Genomic DNA, 17,096 nt, shown 5'->3' with positions numbered 1-17,096 from the left:
CCAGAAGAAATGGCCTGAATTGCTGAGTCGTTTCAACAGGGTACTCGGGAAATGGAGAAGAGTGTGCGCTACATCTTTGCTGAGAGGGGGAGTGCTTGTGGTCAACCAAATGGTGGCAAGTGTTCTCTGGCACACCCTCAAAGTTCTTACTCCACCTAGTGACTTCCTCCACCAAATCCAAGCATCTATCTGAAGCTTCCTTTAGAACAAAACCAACTGGATGTCCTTCTCTAAACTCTGCCAGCCACTCACTCATGAGAGCCAGGGGCTGGTCTCCCTTGAAGACAAAATCACAGCCTTCCGGATCACCTTTCTTTTAAAGATGCTGCAAATGAAAAACTCACATTCTGCCACCACCGTTAAACTACTACCAACAGCCACAAGAGGGGTCTCTCTATCAACAATCTTAAGAATGGACATGGCACCAGCACCCCTTAAACTACCTTTCTTCTACAAAGACGTACTGCACCGCTGGAAGAAGCTTAACCTTCACCACACACTCGAGGGGACATCACTCACTGCAATACTCTCAGAACCCCTCTTCTACAACAAAAGAATAACAGATCCTTCAAGGTGATGATCACCTCATTTTTCCCACGTGGAATTGGGCAGGAATCAGGACCATAGGCAACCTACTGACCCCCCCCACCTACAACAGAAAGGGTCCAAAGACCTGCCAATTAAAATCGTAAATGCACAGCAGCAGCACAATCTTCTAAAATCAGCGATTGCACAAGCCCTTCCAGACATCACTACAGCTAAAGGGATTGGAGATGTCACCAGATCCTCACCTGCACCAACTTTCATCATCACAACACCAAAAGACACTGTACCTCTGTCTCCTGCACTCCTGAAAAAAGTTTATCAGCTAATCATGGTACGCCACACAGCCACGATCTTCCCGTAATCCACATGCCAATTTCTTTCTGCACCTTTCTCCACACATCACGAGCCACCATCTAACTTTCAGTGGAACCTACCATATAGGACGAAATGTTCCAAATCGGATGCAGACATCCAGTGGAAACTGTGGCACAACATCCTTCCTACCCCAGTCTAGCTAGAAATCTTCGAGTTACGCACCCAAAACCACTGCCTCTTCTGTGCCACTCCAGGTACTCTGGAACACACATACCTGGCATGCCCTGTGAACAAGAAACTGATCAAATACGATTTGGATGCAGCAAAGCTTGCCTGAAACCATGCCCCCACTCCGGAGGACTACTGGTACTTGCTCCAATCTGAGCAGACAGCACACACCACTTGCAACTTCTTATTCATTGCTGTCAAGGTTGTCATTTACAACTTCTACTTGAAGCACACAAGAAGCAGGGACGACGTGCCTCCTGTCGACACGTCAGTGCAAAATCTCAAGTGGATCTATGGAGGAAGTTGCAGAGCAGACTTCTACTCGAATTCACTGCAAAAGACCAGAAACTCTGGATCATCTTAACAGCAAATGGAATAGTGGTGGCCACCTCTTCACCATCACTGAAGAGTCCATCACCTTCAAAGTGTGAAATATGAGACTGATGCAATGCCAAGAAACTGTGTTCTTAATTCCTGAATTTGAAATGTTGAAACATTTGTATTTCTTTCTAAAAAGTTTCTTTATTTTATCTTTTTTGCTTTTGGACATAGAATGTAAATAGTTGTTGTTGAAAATGTATCTACTGTTCATGTTAAAATAAAATAATTTTAAAAATATATATATATATCACTGTAGTAATATGATATCACATACAGTATAATCTTTGATTACACTTTAGACTTAATTATCAATACAGTCTACAATAAACAGTAGGAGCATGAAACAGATCATCATCATCATCAGCCATTTTCAACCACTGCAGAATGAAGGCCTCTCCAGCAACTTTCCAGTTCCTTCTGTTTTGAGCACTGGCCATCCATTTACTACCCAAAAACTCATGAATTTCATCTATCCATCTCCGCCTTTGTCTTCCAGGTTTTCTTCTAGCTCCTCTTGGGTACCATTCTGTTATTTTCTTAGTTCATCTGTCATCATGTCTTCGAGCTATGTGTCCTGCCCAAGACCATTTTAGTTCTTTAGTTTTGATAAGAATGTCCTTTACTTGAGTTTGCTGCCTAATCCATGTGTTTCTCTTCTTATCTAACAGTTTGACTCCCAATATAATTCATTCCATTCTTCGCTGTGTAGTTCTCAGCTTCTCTTCCATTCTTTTGGTGAATGCCCAAGTTTCACTTCCATAAGTCATGGTGGGGAGTATACATTGATTCATTATTTTACATTTCAGACAAACTGGGATATTGCTCTTCAGTATGTGACTATATTTCCTGAATGCTACCCATCCAAAATTTATTCTTTTCTTGACTTCCAGCCATTTATCATTATTACAGCTAATAATTTGTCCCAGATAAGTATATGACTCCACCTTTTCAATTACTGCTCCTTCAATCATTATTTCCCTTTCCGTGGCATACTTGTTCATCATTACTTTTGTTTTAGCCATATTCATCTTTAGTCCAAAATCCTTACTAACTGTGCATAACTGATTAAGATTTTCCTCTAATTCTTTGGGATTGTGGCTTATAACCACATGGTTTAGGTACTCTCCGTTCACATTGACTCCTTTCTTCGACCAGTCTAATCTTCTGAAAGCTTCCTCAAGGGCAGCAGTAAACAGCTTCGGAGATATTGTGTCTCCTTGTCGAACTCCTTTCTCGATTTTAAATTTGCTACTGTCTTTGTCTAGTCTAATAAAGGAGGTAGCACTCTCATATATTTTCTTCAAAATCATAATATATGTGGTATCTACGCCTTGTCTTTCCAGTGCTCGAAACATTGCCTTATGCTGTATGGAGTCAAATGCCTTTTCATAACCACAAATGCCAGGCATAATGGTGTTTTATATTCATTTGCTTTCTCCATTAGCTGTGATATTACGTGAAGGTGATCCATAGTTGAGAATCTTGTCCTAAAGCCAGCTTGCTCTTTCGGTTGATTCTCATCAAGTATTCTTTCTAATCTGTTAGTAATGACCCTTGAGAACAACTTGTAGATGTGGGATAACAAGCTAATTGGTCTATAACTTCCAATTTCTGATTTATCTCCTTTCTTATGCAGCAAAACTATGATTGCATTATTCCACTGCTTAGGTGTCATACCTTTTCTAATGCACTTTGTTAAGAGCCTTGCCAGTTTTTGTGTCATGTGTCTTCCTCCCAATTTTAACAACTCTACAGTAACTTCATCTTCCCCCGGGGCTTTCCGATTCTTCGTTTTCTTCAATGCATGTTCTATCTCATCAGGAAGAATATCGGGTATGTCGTATGTGTTGCTACTTTGCAATCCATCTTCCCCACTGCTGGTATCATTCCCTCGCTCCTTGTATAATTCTCTATAGTAGTCTTCTGCTATTTGAATTATGACTTCTCTGCTATTTATAAGTACACCATCACTATTCTTCAGTTTCAGTATCATTTGTCTTTCTGTATTACTGCTCATGGCTGCTGATTTAAATCCTTTGTTTTCCCTTAGCTTGTTCTACTTTTCTTGTATTAAATCTTCTTATGTCCTCTCTGAGTCTCTTTCTAATGGCTTTGCATAACTCAGTATACTCAATTTTGTCCTTGTCATTGTTTATTGTGCTCTTCATTTGTCGCCTTCGGTTCATCATAACAAGTGTTTCTTGACTAATTTTTTCTTCTTTGGATTTCTTTTTCCCTATAGGTTTCTTGGGCTTTATCACTTTCAGAAAGTTGTAATATTCCTCATCGATATCTTGGTCCTGAGCAGTCTGCAGAAGCTCAACCTTGTTCTTAAGTTCCAGTACATACTGCTTTTTCTCCTCCTCTGTTATCTCAAAGACCTTTGTATTATTTACTCGAGTCAGTTTTTTCCTTTCCTTTCCTACATCTATATCAAGTGGACATCTTACCATTCTGTGATCACTTCCAACATTTACCTTATTCAGGACGGTAACATCATTCACAATATATCTTCTGTTAGTGAGGATGAAGTTGATTTTATTAGTTGCTAATCCATTTGGACTCTTCCATGTCCACTTTCTGTTCACCCTTTTCTTGAAAAAAGTGTTCATTACTGACAGTCCTTGAGATTCTGCAAATTCCACAAGTCTTTCACCTCTTTTATTTCTTTCACCAATTCCAAAATTTCCTATAGTTCCTCTTTCTGCCCTGTTTTGCCTTTTTCCAACCTTAGCATTAAAGTCCCCCATAATAATAGTGTAGTGGGTTTTCTGCTCATCTAGAAGACTCTCAATTTCGGTGTACATTTCTTCAACCTCTTCATCATCATGGCTCGATGTTGGTGCATAAATCATTATAATCTTTAGCTTGTACCTCTTAGAAATCTTGAGTATTAGTCTTGACACCCTTGGTGATGTACTATTGAATTCCAAAATGTTGTTTTTAAAATCTTTATGGACCAGAAACCCAACTCCACTTTCACTCCTTTCACTGTTTCCATTGGTGTACAGCAGATTTCCACTTGATAAACTTATAAGTGATTCATTTCTTCTTCTCGTTTCAGCCAAACCGATGATATTCCAATTCACATTATACTCTCGTTCATCTATTTATTTAGAACAAAAAGTTTAAAGATAAATGCAATGATATCTCAAATGCATACAATATTTACAGAACACTATTTACAATTATATTCAGGTACTATATATGTACACTTTACAATATTTACATTGTACATGAAATTTAATGCTTTGCCTGATGAACGACTAAATTTGTACATAATTTAAAAAGCTGATTCTTCGTGTGAATACACACACACTCTCTCTCTCTCTCTCTCTCTCTCTCTCTCTCTCTCTCTCTCTCTATCTCTCTCTCTCTCTCTCTCTCTCTCTTATGCTTTCTTCCATTAGACATCCTTTTGAACAGAATTATTCTACATAAATCTCAATCCAACTTTATGTGAATGTGACCAGCTATGGCTTCCACATTAATCAAAAAAAAAAAAAAAAAAATCAGAAGGGCAGAGATCAGCCTGGTGCAAGGAGGATTGCCACAGAACAAAAAAAAAAAAAAAAAACATGGAGAGAGTTTAGGTGGCCACTTCTGAAGGAAAGCTGCCAATAGGACCTGTGCACTGAGGCTATGCATTATGTTGTTGAGTACTTTGACAAATTTTTGTGGCTATCATTGAATATAGTGAAAGTAAATATATTTTCAATTAATTGCACTCTTGAGCTGGGCCTAAGACTCTGGAATCCAGCAGCAAGGGTAATCTGATATTTTCATAGTGATTGCAGTAATAAAGTACTTGTGACCATTTCTGAGGTTCTCCACAAAGACAGGTATCAGAATCTGAGACACAAAGTTCATGTAATTTCACATTTAATGAAATGTGCCCAGTCAGGAAAGAATGCCAGAAAAGTATTATGGCAAAACCAAAGGTTTAATTTCTTTGCTAGGATTTGCTAGTTAATTTCTTTCTGGAATTCTTGTGGAAAACATATCATTACAGTCACTGGAGATTTGACATCCCATAGCCACAACACAAGCATTATTTTCTCCTGCACTGTCACCATTTCAATGCTGTACTTTGCAATGCCTGCTGGGACCCTCGGAATGAATGCTTTTGGTTACTTGACCTTCAGATGAGGCTGACCAATGCTCCCATCAGATTTTTTCAACTTGTTCCAGCATCTGGACTTTTCTATTTTGGGGTCAGCTTTTGGACTGACTGACTGACTGAAATATTCATTATTTCAGTAAAAGCTTGAATTTGGCAGTAATCCACTGCATCAAAGTGCACTGGCATGACCCTAAAAGGATTAGTTAGCCAAATAATTCCTATCCATAGTGCTATATGACTAGTAATAATGTTCTAACTTAGGAGAGCGTATTAATCAAAAGGTAACAAGTGTACAGCTAAATTCTACAACAATCCACATTTCTGTTTAAAATTAGCACAATCAAGTTTTACAATATAATTTAATTTTCAGTTATTGATGAAAATGAAATTATACTGCAGAAATAGTGTGGAAGAGGCAAATGGAACATCCTTAAACACAAGGTAGGATTAAAAGGACTTTAATTGTTAAAAATATCTGAATACTGAATAAGAAAAATTTATTTTATTTTATAGCATAGAATATCTTGAATTTTTACAGTAGATGGAATTTTGGTTGCCCATACACAAAGGTTATTTTTATCTGTTTTTGTTGGTAAGTTTTGTGTTGAACAAAAGCTTTCCACACAATTTTGCTTTTTATTGAAGAATACAGCCACAGAGATCATAGAAATGATTACTGAAGAATACAATGTAAAAGCTTTATCAAGGCTAGGGTATCTGAATGTTATAAGTGCTTAAAAAATTAGACTGACATCACTGAGGATGCAAAAGGCATGGAAAGGAAACCTTACCCACTAATGAATGACAAACATGTTTTCTGCAATTCAGGGCAGTCATCAACCTTGACCTGAATTGCAGAAACTAAAGTTATTTAACTCAGAGACAATTATTTTCAGGTGAAGCAGAAATTATATCAGGAATGAATACAATAAAGAAACTTTCAAAAATACACTGTGAAGTTTTTTTTGCAATTATATAACCAAAAGGGAAAATGTGTAACTAGCCAAAATCATCATTTTAAAAAAGTCTGCAAATATCATATTTGTTTAAATAAAAATTCAGTCCTGGAATTTCTTCTCATATTGGATCTTAAAATTATCAATTTTATATAAATATAACTCAAGGTTACTTACTGAATCTTTTCTATCAAGAAGATTTGCTATTCTCTTTAATACACTAGTCATACTTCTTCTATATAAAATGTCTATATCTTGATCAACATTAATATCTGGAGGCAAAAGTATTTGAGGTGTTTGATAATTACTACCACAAGCATCCACTTTTCCTTCTAAAGGATCTTTCTCTTGATAATGTTCATGAGATGAAAAAACCTGAGAAAATTTGTCTTTTGCTTGATTTCTACATACTAATTTTTCTTCCAATGATGCATGAAGAGAAGGAGGTGATGAAGAAGGTGGTACTTCCAATGATGGAGGAATTTCCTCTATGTGGTAAAAGAAATATAAAAATTAATGTAATTTTGCAATAATAAAACTTTTATTGAGTGAGCCGGCTCCAGCACACCACTGGATAAAAGGGGACCTACTCACTATTAGGTAGGTGTACCAAATAAAGTGGTCACAAAATTATTAGGTTTGCCTCAAAAAGGGTGTACCAACACACTATAAGGTATGCCTAATAAAAGGTGTACCTACACTGATGTTTATATATCAGTGAAGAAACTTTCATTTGTTTGTATTTTAACAGAAAAAAATATATATAATATATATATATATATATATATATAAAATTCAAAGATTGTTCATTTGTGTTTTATAATATGCTTCTGATGCTTTGTTCTTCACAGCCAAATACAATTTTTTTTATTAAATTTCCCATGTTTAAGGGTTCATGGTAACCTCACAATGTCCAGTACAAGATAGTGTATAAATGGTTAATCAACATTACACAGCTGTTTCTAGGTTCACCAGTGGATAATTTTCAAAGACCCATAGCTTTAAGGAATGTGACTAAGGTCCCACACCCCTCTAAAATTAACAGTAATGGATAAAACAACAAGCAAAATCCCTATTTGCTGGTTAATCTGACCCTTAAGATCATATTTATTTTTCTTAAGTCTATGACAGACCTCTAAATTGCTCCCCAATCCAATGACTTGAGCATCTAAAAGGAATACCAAGCCATCTTTCACACATAGAAGATCGGGTTTCTGAACACCTTCTACCATATTAAACCTTGGTTCCTTTTGAACCGACCAGCCTTTGTGGCTGAGCCAATCCCCAACAATGTTAACCACTGCGTCATGTCTCCTAACTCTCACCCCATGTGTGTGGTGGCAACGAAGTTATTGTTGTTGTTGTTGTTATTTTTGTTTTTAGGAGCATTAGCAACTAAGGCCATATTGCTCCGGGGATATGCGGTGGTCATTCCCTGACCTTTCTGCATCCTTCATATTTGGTTGCTCACAGACTCGAACCCCGGTCTAATCAAGAAGCGTGTGCTACGCATTGCTGCTCCTGCCCACCTGGCTACGGATGCGCCCCTGGCAATGAAGTGCAACATGGGCGAGGGTCGGTCCCCACTGACAAACACCCTGCCTTATAATCCCTATGTTGGGTCCTTCCTCTTGACGTCCTAGAGAGGGTGGATAGGGCATTAATTCTTGTTTTCACAAGCTCAATAAATTCATTATCTGACAGCAACCTAGTATTGTTGAGAACACACCTTGGCAGATTCCTTCAAGCTCAAGCCATGAAAGGAGGAGTTAAAAGACAGCTCCAGCACCCCTTCACAGATTCTTTAGACTCCAAACACATTGATTCATCCACTAATAGTTTCTTAATACTCTGAAGCTCCCTCTGATACCACTGGGAACCAGTCATATCAGGACCTTTCATATCAGAAGAAGAGTACTGCAGAGCCTTAAAACATTTCTTTTTCATAAGGGGAATAATCAACATTATAAGATGGCACCCCAAGGTCACCATCCACAATATCTGCATGGTAATGTGCCACCGTAGGTACATCATGGGGCAATCTTAGCCACTGCTTAATAGCCAATCTCACCTGGATGTCTAAGCTATTTAACTTAGCAGCTGTCACCCTACCAAGGACCAGGTAATGATACAACCTAGGTAACAAATATGTCTGTAGGATGAACAGTCTCTGCTGGGGCTTGAGTGGTACATGTTTAAGCAGCACCAGCAGTGGTCCTTCCCATGGGAGTAAACTCAATACCCAAATACTTCCACAGCATATCCACCTACCTAGCCAGTAGGGTCTCATTTCCTACCAGAAATCTACAGAACTCAACTTTGATTTTCTTGTCTCTATCGGAATGTACCAGAAAGAGCGTCCATGACATTTTGATATTCACCATCAAACCTCTCTTCACAAAAAACTGATTCGATCTATCCAAAAGGGTCTGAAGGCCTGTAGAGGTTGATGCAACCAATATAAGGTCATCAGTGAAAGGCAAACCGTTAACTTTATACACATCCATTTGAAACCCAATATAATAGGGAAAATTTGCAAATAAAACATCAATTACTAAACTAAACAATAATGGAGATAGGGGATCTCCCTTTCTGACACCTCTCTTCGGAAACACAGCTCTACTCTCCCCAAGGAACTTGATAGTAGGAGAACAAGTCTCTTGTAGTCTTCGTATATATTCAGCAAATGATACTGGAAATTTATGCTTCTTTAGCGCTTCTAAAATAGAAAAGTATGAAACTTTATCAAACGCTTTCTGTAAATCCAGTGCAGCTAGATGCAGTCTTTTAAATTTAGTTCTAGAATGTGTAATACGGGACTGCAACAAGAAGTCATTTTCCGTAATTTCATCAAGTGGGATAAAAGCCTTCTGCCTAGGATCAATCCTAACCACCTTCATCAACCTCTTCACCAACATCTTATGGTATGCACACAGTTTTTGGCCAATAATTTGAAGGTTCCTTTGACTCTCTTTTTAGGGATAAATATTGTGTGAGCAGAACATAGGGATCTAGGAACTTCATCAAGCCACAAGAAAACATGAAACACATCCAGCAACACCTTAACAGGCACATTCCTCAAGTATAAGGCTGGAACACCATCAGGTCCCGGACTAGTATTTACTGCAGGGAACGAATTTTGAAGCTCTGATGGCACAATAGGCTTATAAATAGCCAACATAATATCTTCATCCTCATCACAGGTCCCAAAACTCACTGAGTCACAGGTCCACACCTTCAGGCTCGGTACAAAAGATCTCCCAAAAGTCCAATAAGACCTTAGGTTCAAATGCACTCCCAACAATATTAGTTGGATCCAGTATATTACATGCACACCAGAGCTGCAAAGCACCAAAATTTTGGACAGGTTTGGTTCAAAAATTTCTCAAGTGGTTCGGTTTGCGGTCTGGTTCAAAAGGTGATTTTGACCAATGGCTTGGTTCAGTTCAGTCAAATATATCATCTGAAATAATTCGTATAGTTTCTTAGTTCATTAATGATAGTAATAATATCACATTATAATAAAATATTACTATAAAATCTTATTTTAAATAAAAGTAAATTATATTAATAATATATTTGATAAGTAATAAAATCGCATGTTAATCATTTTGAATCTGATTGAAAAAGGAGCAGAAATTACCAAAACTAACTCTGAATATTAATCTCTTCTTGTATTCAGTACTCATAAACAAGAGAACGTTTAATTTGGAAAGAAAATAATTATTCAAACAAAATTTTTAATATAATTTAATAATACTAAATAAGGCAGATATTTCCAGATAATATAAAAAAAATCACAGAAAATAATCACAATAAAACTTTAATAACAGAAGAAACAAACATGAATTACAAGCGAAATATTATCAGTTACTCAGATAATGGACATAAGGAATTAATGTATCAAAATAATTTTACTTTGAAAATTGACCATGAAATCTTAAAAACAACATAGATTACATATATAATTTGAAATTAATTATTTAATTTTAAAAATAAAATGTCCTCCATTAACCTTGAGCCTAAACAACTCCTCTTATCAGTCAAAATGATCTTTAATGTCAAAAAGCATCTTTCTACACTTGCTTATGTGGCAGGAACTGTGAAGATTACTTTGGCTAGCTGATAAAGCTCTTTTGCTTTCCAATATCCTAAGATGCTTGTTTTTGTTGGTACCCTTTTGATATCATCAAAATTGTTCAGATGAGCCATTAAGTCGAATTTCTTTGTTTCCACTATCTGTCTCTTTTTCAAATACAGGTAGTTCTCGACTTCACTAGTTAATTCGTTCCTAGTACACGCGCATAAAGCGGGAATTTATTTCCCATAGACAATGTTAAAAACAGGGGTTACGTTATTACCAATGAAATTAGTAGCTAATTAGTTTATGTTTAAACAATGATTGATTTATCCAAAGAAATGAAAATTTATTTATGTTTTTTATACAACTGAAGATTTCAGTAAAGGGCAAATGCATTTCACCATAACAACATAAAACCCACACAATTCCAGCTATCGGTATTTTCACAAATGCAATAACATTGAGTTTACTACCCGTTTATAATTGTTTGCAGCAGAAAAGTCCAATAAACTGGAAAGTGCAAATTGTTTTTGTTTTATGGTTGTGACTTCCAGAAATGTGCTTTAGAAAAATATCACAAAGCCATTCAAAAATTGGTTCTTATAACATATTATTGGCCATATGGTGTAAGGAAGCCTGAGGCTTATGCTGCACCAGCCAAAACAAAAATATTCTGAATTACCCTGAGTGAGAGAGAGAGAGAGAGAGAGAGAGAGAAGTAGAAGGGAATCACCATGAAAAAGAAGAATGATGATATCCAGCTCAGGACCTGGGTGTGCCAAGTCCATACTCACCAGATGCGAGCCCCTGGTGTTAAATATGATAACGATGAAAGTGTAGTGCGTTTAATGATTTGAATTTGGTAACTAATACAATTTACACTATAAAAACGACCTTTTAGGGAGTTATATAGCGAAAATTTGAACTTCCGAAGTCGTGGAATGAATTACCAAAAAACAATGTGTTATTGGATTCACATTACGATACTTTTGCGATACATTGGTAACGGATTAATATCGTAAAGCGGGGTACACTGTATTGTATAGCTATGCACGTGGTTTGAAATACAGTATTTATGAATGTTTAACATTCTTTTTTTGCAATTAATGTTCATATTTTCGATTTTGTTGATACTTGAAAAAAAAAAACCGTAAAGTGAGAACTGCCTGTAACAGCTTTTTGATGTCGTCCGTGGTTTCACCCATTACAGTAATATGTGCAATTTCATCTGAACTTTTCATTTCAGGATTTTTTCTACAGACTGTAGCTGGCACAAGCTATCATAAATGTCACATAAATGTTCCTTAGCTTTCTGTTTTTGGATATTACTAGTAATATTTGGTACCTGGGGTCCAGATACATGCAAGCTAAAAAAAAAGTCTCGTTTCCCATCAAATTTACTTCTTGTAGCATGAGAGAGGTTAACAAAAAAGATGACAATTCATTTTCCATTTTTCTAACTTCCATTTTACATTTCATCTACATGCAGTAAAAATCAGTCATTGTGAGTAGCTCTGACTGCAGCACTTCACATGCTACTCTAACAGGTTCCAAAACTTCTATAATATTTTCAATCTTTTGCCACACTGGCTGACAAATGCAATTCCTTTATGGACACAGATAAATCGATGAAAAATTGTTTTAGTTCCACAAGATGTTGTAACATATTAACAGTGGCCCACGGAGTCCCTCTGTGACTCATTTCTTGGTCAAAGAGGAAAAAATTTTCCCTACCCCTGAGATGGGCTGCTAATCCGATGCAATGTTTTTGTCTTCTTCTTAGTAATCATTCTAGAAGACTAGCCATGAACAATGGAAAAAGAAAGAGGAAGGATTTCCTACTCACTGGATTTCCCCATGAAAATTTTAGAAATTTTCATTGACCCATAGGCCGTAGTCAAATGTTTGAACCAAAAACCAAACCACTTTTCCAAAAAATGTTGGTTCGGTTCGCAGTTCAGAAAAAAAACCAGTTCAGCGGTTTTGGTTTGGTTCACGGTTCAGAAAAATGGGTGCAGTTCAGTTTGCAGCTCTGATGCACACCTTTCCTAATCTTAAAATACATTCTTTGGGTATCTGCATATTCCTTCTTACATTTTGATCTATGAGAAGAAACATAATGACCACCATCCACAGTTTGTTGACCTTGCCTTCCCGGATGTCTTACCACAATATCAGAATTAATAATATTGATCCCAATATAATGGTCCAAATCATCTATCACCAGGTACCAATCTAATGCTTCTGCCATCACAAGTCCTCTGAACCCAGCGGAACCAGACACCTCTTTTGGTGTCATCCTCATTGCTAAAGCTCCCTCGGAGGTATGCTCAATTTTGGAAAATCTTGAAGCCTTGGGATGGAAGAAAGGAGCAAAGAGTAGCTATGCTGTTTATACTTGCCTTTGATGGCATTTATTGTGCGATGCAGAAACAACATCTGGAGCCTTTTTTCGGATAACAACATTTGGTTAATGTTGTTATCCGAAGTCATTCACAGCGACACCACGGCATAGGCGATCATAGCCTCTTCTTCTGCAGACCAATGGGCTTTGATTTGTGAAGTCTATTTCCAGATTAGCTTCTCTTGGATAGGCTCTTTTCACATGAAAACCTCGTCCAGATTTAGTTGTAAATACTCAATAAATGGTGTCCATACACTGATGTTTATATATCAGTGAAGAAACTTTCATTTGTTTGTATTTCAACAGAAAATAAATATACATACAGTGGATTCCAGTTAATTGGGAACCCGGTTAATTGGGGCAGCCACTTATTTGGGGCAAAATTTGAAGAACAGAAACAAATATTTAGCCTGAATTTGTTCTGCTTATTTGAGCCAACTCACCGCTTAATTGGGGCAATGAAGGTCGTGATTGAACAATAAACTAATTTAGATGGCTCGTAACAAAGAGAACTTGTGGGCAGCAGCGAGAGTCAGTTATTGCGAAGTCGTGCTGGAGAGTGGTTGTTTTATGTTTGTTCTGTGCCATGGTAATCGGATTCTGAAGAAATTTTGCTTGCAGTTGTTTATGATCACACTAACCCACAAGATGTATAAATATGTATACATCTTGTGGGTTAGAATAGATTAAAAACTGTACCAAACAGTGCACTGATTTTGGTTTCCCCCCTTTTTTCTATACATTTAAGACCCCTGTCAAGATGCCACGTAAAGATTTGTCGCTTTCAGAAAAAACTGCTATTCTTGACAAGATAAAAAGTCAACCTCCTAACATCAGCATCGTCAGCTAGTGGAGATAATAAAGGTGCCAAAATCTACAATTTCACAACTGCTACAGCAACAAGAAAAACTTAGAGAGGAGTGGACATTGTGCGTGGATTTAAAGAAAACATCTCATAAGCGAAAGAGGGAAGGCGAAGATCCAGACGTTGAGGATGCTTTGAATCAATGGTTTTCCACTGTATCTAAACAAGGAGTGCGTGTAAGCGGCCCTATGCTAAAAACCAAGTCAGAGGAGTTGGCCAAAAAGCTAGGTCACATAAATTTCAAAGTGACAGATGGTTGGTTGTCTCGATAGAAGTGTAGACATGACATTAGTTATAAAAAAGCACATGGCGAGAAGGACAGTGCTGAGCAATGGAAATCTGAAAAACTGCCAGAGTTGCATAAAAAATTTAGTGGGGATGACTTTTACAACGCCGATGAAACAGGCCTGTATTATCGAGCTACGCCGGATGGTTCCCTCAGCTATCAACACATAACACTGTCTGGTTCAAAGAAAGCAATGGATTGTGTAACAGTGTTGTGCTGCTCAAACATGTCAGGAAATGATAAACTCAAACTTTTGGTTATTGGTAAAAGTGCTAAACCTCGTTGTTTCAAGGGGCTTACAATAGGCAGTTTGCCAGTTTCGTATTATGCCAATAAGCAGGCGTTGATGACCACATATATTTTTACAGAATGGCTAATGAACTGGGACGAGGAACTGCAACGGAAGTCCTGAAAAATTCTGGTGATATTGGACAACTGCAGGGCACACTCTAATGTAGCTGGTTTAAAATATATTGAACTGGAATTTTTACCCCCTAACACCACATCCCTGATAGAGCCTATAGACGCGGGAATAATAAAAAATTTGAAGACCTATTATCGCGGAAAGCTGGTTAATCACATCCTTGAAGCAATTGAGGAAAATCTGCTGACATCAACTTCGAAATCAATAGAAGTTAGTGCAAAAGTTTCAATGTTAAAAGATGTACAATTTATAGCCGATAGCTGGCGAGGAATAAGCAGCAAAACAATTCGGAATTGTTTTACTAAATGTGGTTTCACGACTAATTGTGATTCAGACGCGATGAGCTGTACAGAAAATGAAATGGCTTTGGAACTGCAAAAGGTCCAAAATTGTGAAGAATTTTTAACGATTGATGATAACCTTCAATGCCACGATGAAAATGAAGATTATGAAGAAACGATTATTGAACAAATTGGGGCAAAACACTCAGAGACACCAAAAGACCAAGAAAATGATGAAGATGATATACCTAAGTGAGTGACTAACCAGGATGCAAGGAAATGTATCACTGAATTGAGATGCTATTTCATGCAGGAAGGCAATGAAGGCAGTCCTTTATCAGCATTAGATACCTGCGCCGACTTTGTTCAATTGCAGTCCATAAAGAGAACACGTCAGGGTACACTTCGTCATTTTTTTCAAAGTAAGAACCCTTAAGTAATGTGTAACCTTTGCTTGACATGGACATTATTCTGTACTGTATCTTAATTTTACACATGTACATACGTACATTTTGTTTGCTTTTAGCTTGAGTTATTTTTAAATAAATGTAATATAACTTAAATACAATGTGCTTTCTTTAAATGCCACATTACCTTTATTTTATTCATACCTTTTTGCCTCTGTTAGAATGTGCTTTTCAGCTCATTAAAATTTCGCTTAATTGGGCAAAAGTGATCTGTCTCGATGTGTCCCAATTAACTGGAATCGAGTGTATAATTAAATTCAAAGATTGTTCATTTATGCCTTATAATTGTTTCTGATGCTCTGTTCTTAACAGCCAATACTGTACTACCTCTAGGCATCTTAGAGGAGACTTGACTGAGGTGTTTAAGGCTCTGAGAGGCATAAGTAAAATGAATGAGTAAGAAAATGTCACGGTTATAAACGATTCTAGAACTAGGGGGCCATAATTTCAAGTTACGGGGGAGGGGGGGAGATGTTTAGACTGGATTGCAAGAAGGAAGTTTTATTTTAGCCAGCGAGTTATAAATTACTGGAATAAGTAGCCTACATGGATGGTAGAGGCTGACAGTCTGGGGAAATTCAAAGGTCAGCTGGATAATTACCTAAGGGAGGAGGGAAATGCATAGGTTGTCCATTCCCTTTATCTTATTTATTAATTATTATTATTTTTTTTTATTCTTATCATTTTATTTATTTTTTTTTTGTTATTTATTTTTTTTTATTATTATTTATTTTATTTTTTTGGCTGGTGCAGTATAAGCCATAGGCTTCCTTGCACCGTGTGTCCATTGCTAATACTAATAAGTTAAGACTAATCTGGGATTTGACATTTTGTCACAAATTAACCATAATATATTTGAAACAGCAGCAATGAGTCACATTATTCTGGCACCTTACTTAAAATTTAATAAACAAGGTTGCTGCAAAAAGCATTAAGAGCACAAATGATTTACTAAATAATAGAATGGAAAAAAAAAAAAAAAAAAGCTCATTTTGATATCAGTTTCATTTTTCTATGAGATATGAACATACTGATTTCAGTAATAAATTACAGTTCATACACAGAGAGAGAGAGAGAGAGAGAGAGAGAGAGAGACCTAGATTATAAATTACTGGAATATGTTACCTACATAGGTGGTAGAGGCTGACAGTTTGGAGAAATTCAAAGGTCAGCTGGACAGTTACCTACAAGGGGAGGGGAAATGTATACACTGTCTATTTAATTTTATTTTATTAAATAATATATATATATATTTTTTCATTTTCTTCTTATTATTATTTTATTCTTTTTTTTTTCTTTTTGGCTTGTGTAACATAAGCCATAGGCTTCCTTACAACAGGTGGGAATTGATAATAATAATACTAAAATCAAATAAAACTAACTACCAAAAGGCATTCTCCAAAACAACTACATTCCCTCTTTTTCTATTAGTCTATAAACTTTATAAAGTACTGTATAACATAAATATGCATTAAACACCAAATGATAACAATCTAATATAAGCAGGGCAGAACCGGAATTTGGGAAGTACAATGTGTGCAGAAAGGACAGACAGGGTAGGAAGGGAGGAGGAGTTACACAGTTAGTTAAGAAACACAAAATCTAAGGAAATGCATCCAGTTGATATTGGCGGACAGTGCAATGTTAAGTCAGTTTGGTGTGACATAAGCACACCAAACTGACTCAACGTTGGTGTGACATAAGCACTGGGAAAGAGAAAATAAGAGTAGGAGTGTGTA

The 17,096-nt window shown here is 36.8% G+C and overlaps 1 protein-coding gene across 1 annotated transcript in view; it reads right to left on the bottom strand.

Annotated features, from left to right (window-relative positions):
* Positions 1-17,096, bottom strand: part of fab1 (1-phosphatidylinositol 3-phosphate 5-kinase fab1) — an 809,612-nt gene that overhangs the window by 769,810 nt on the left and 22,706 nt on the right. The window contains exon 3 of the mRNA XM_090380831.1: positions 6,727-7,037. Coding sequence (XP_090236957.1) covers positions 6,727-7,037 — 311 coding nt within the window. The remainder of the gene's footprint in view (positions 1-6,726; positions 7,038-17,096) is intronic.

This window comes from Mastigoproctus giganteus, chromosome 9, assembly GCF_048544385.1.
Source record: "Mastigoproctus giganteus isolate SK-2022 chromosome 9, ASM4854438v1, whole genome shotgun sequence".
Lineage (NCBI taxonomy): Eukaryota > Metazoa > Arthropoda > Arachnida > Uropygi > Thelyphonidae > Mastigoproctus > Mastigoproctus giganteus.
The sequence above is the reverse complement of the archived record's forward strand: the minus strand, read 5'-3'. Positions and strand labels throughout refer to the sequence as shown.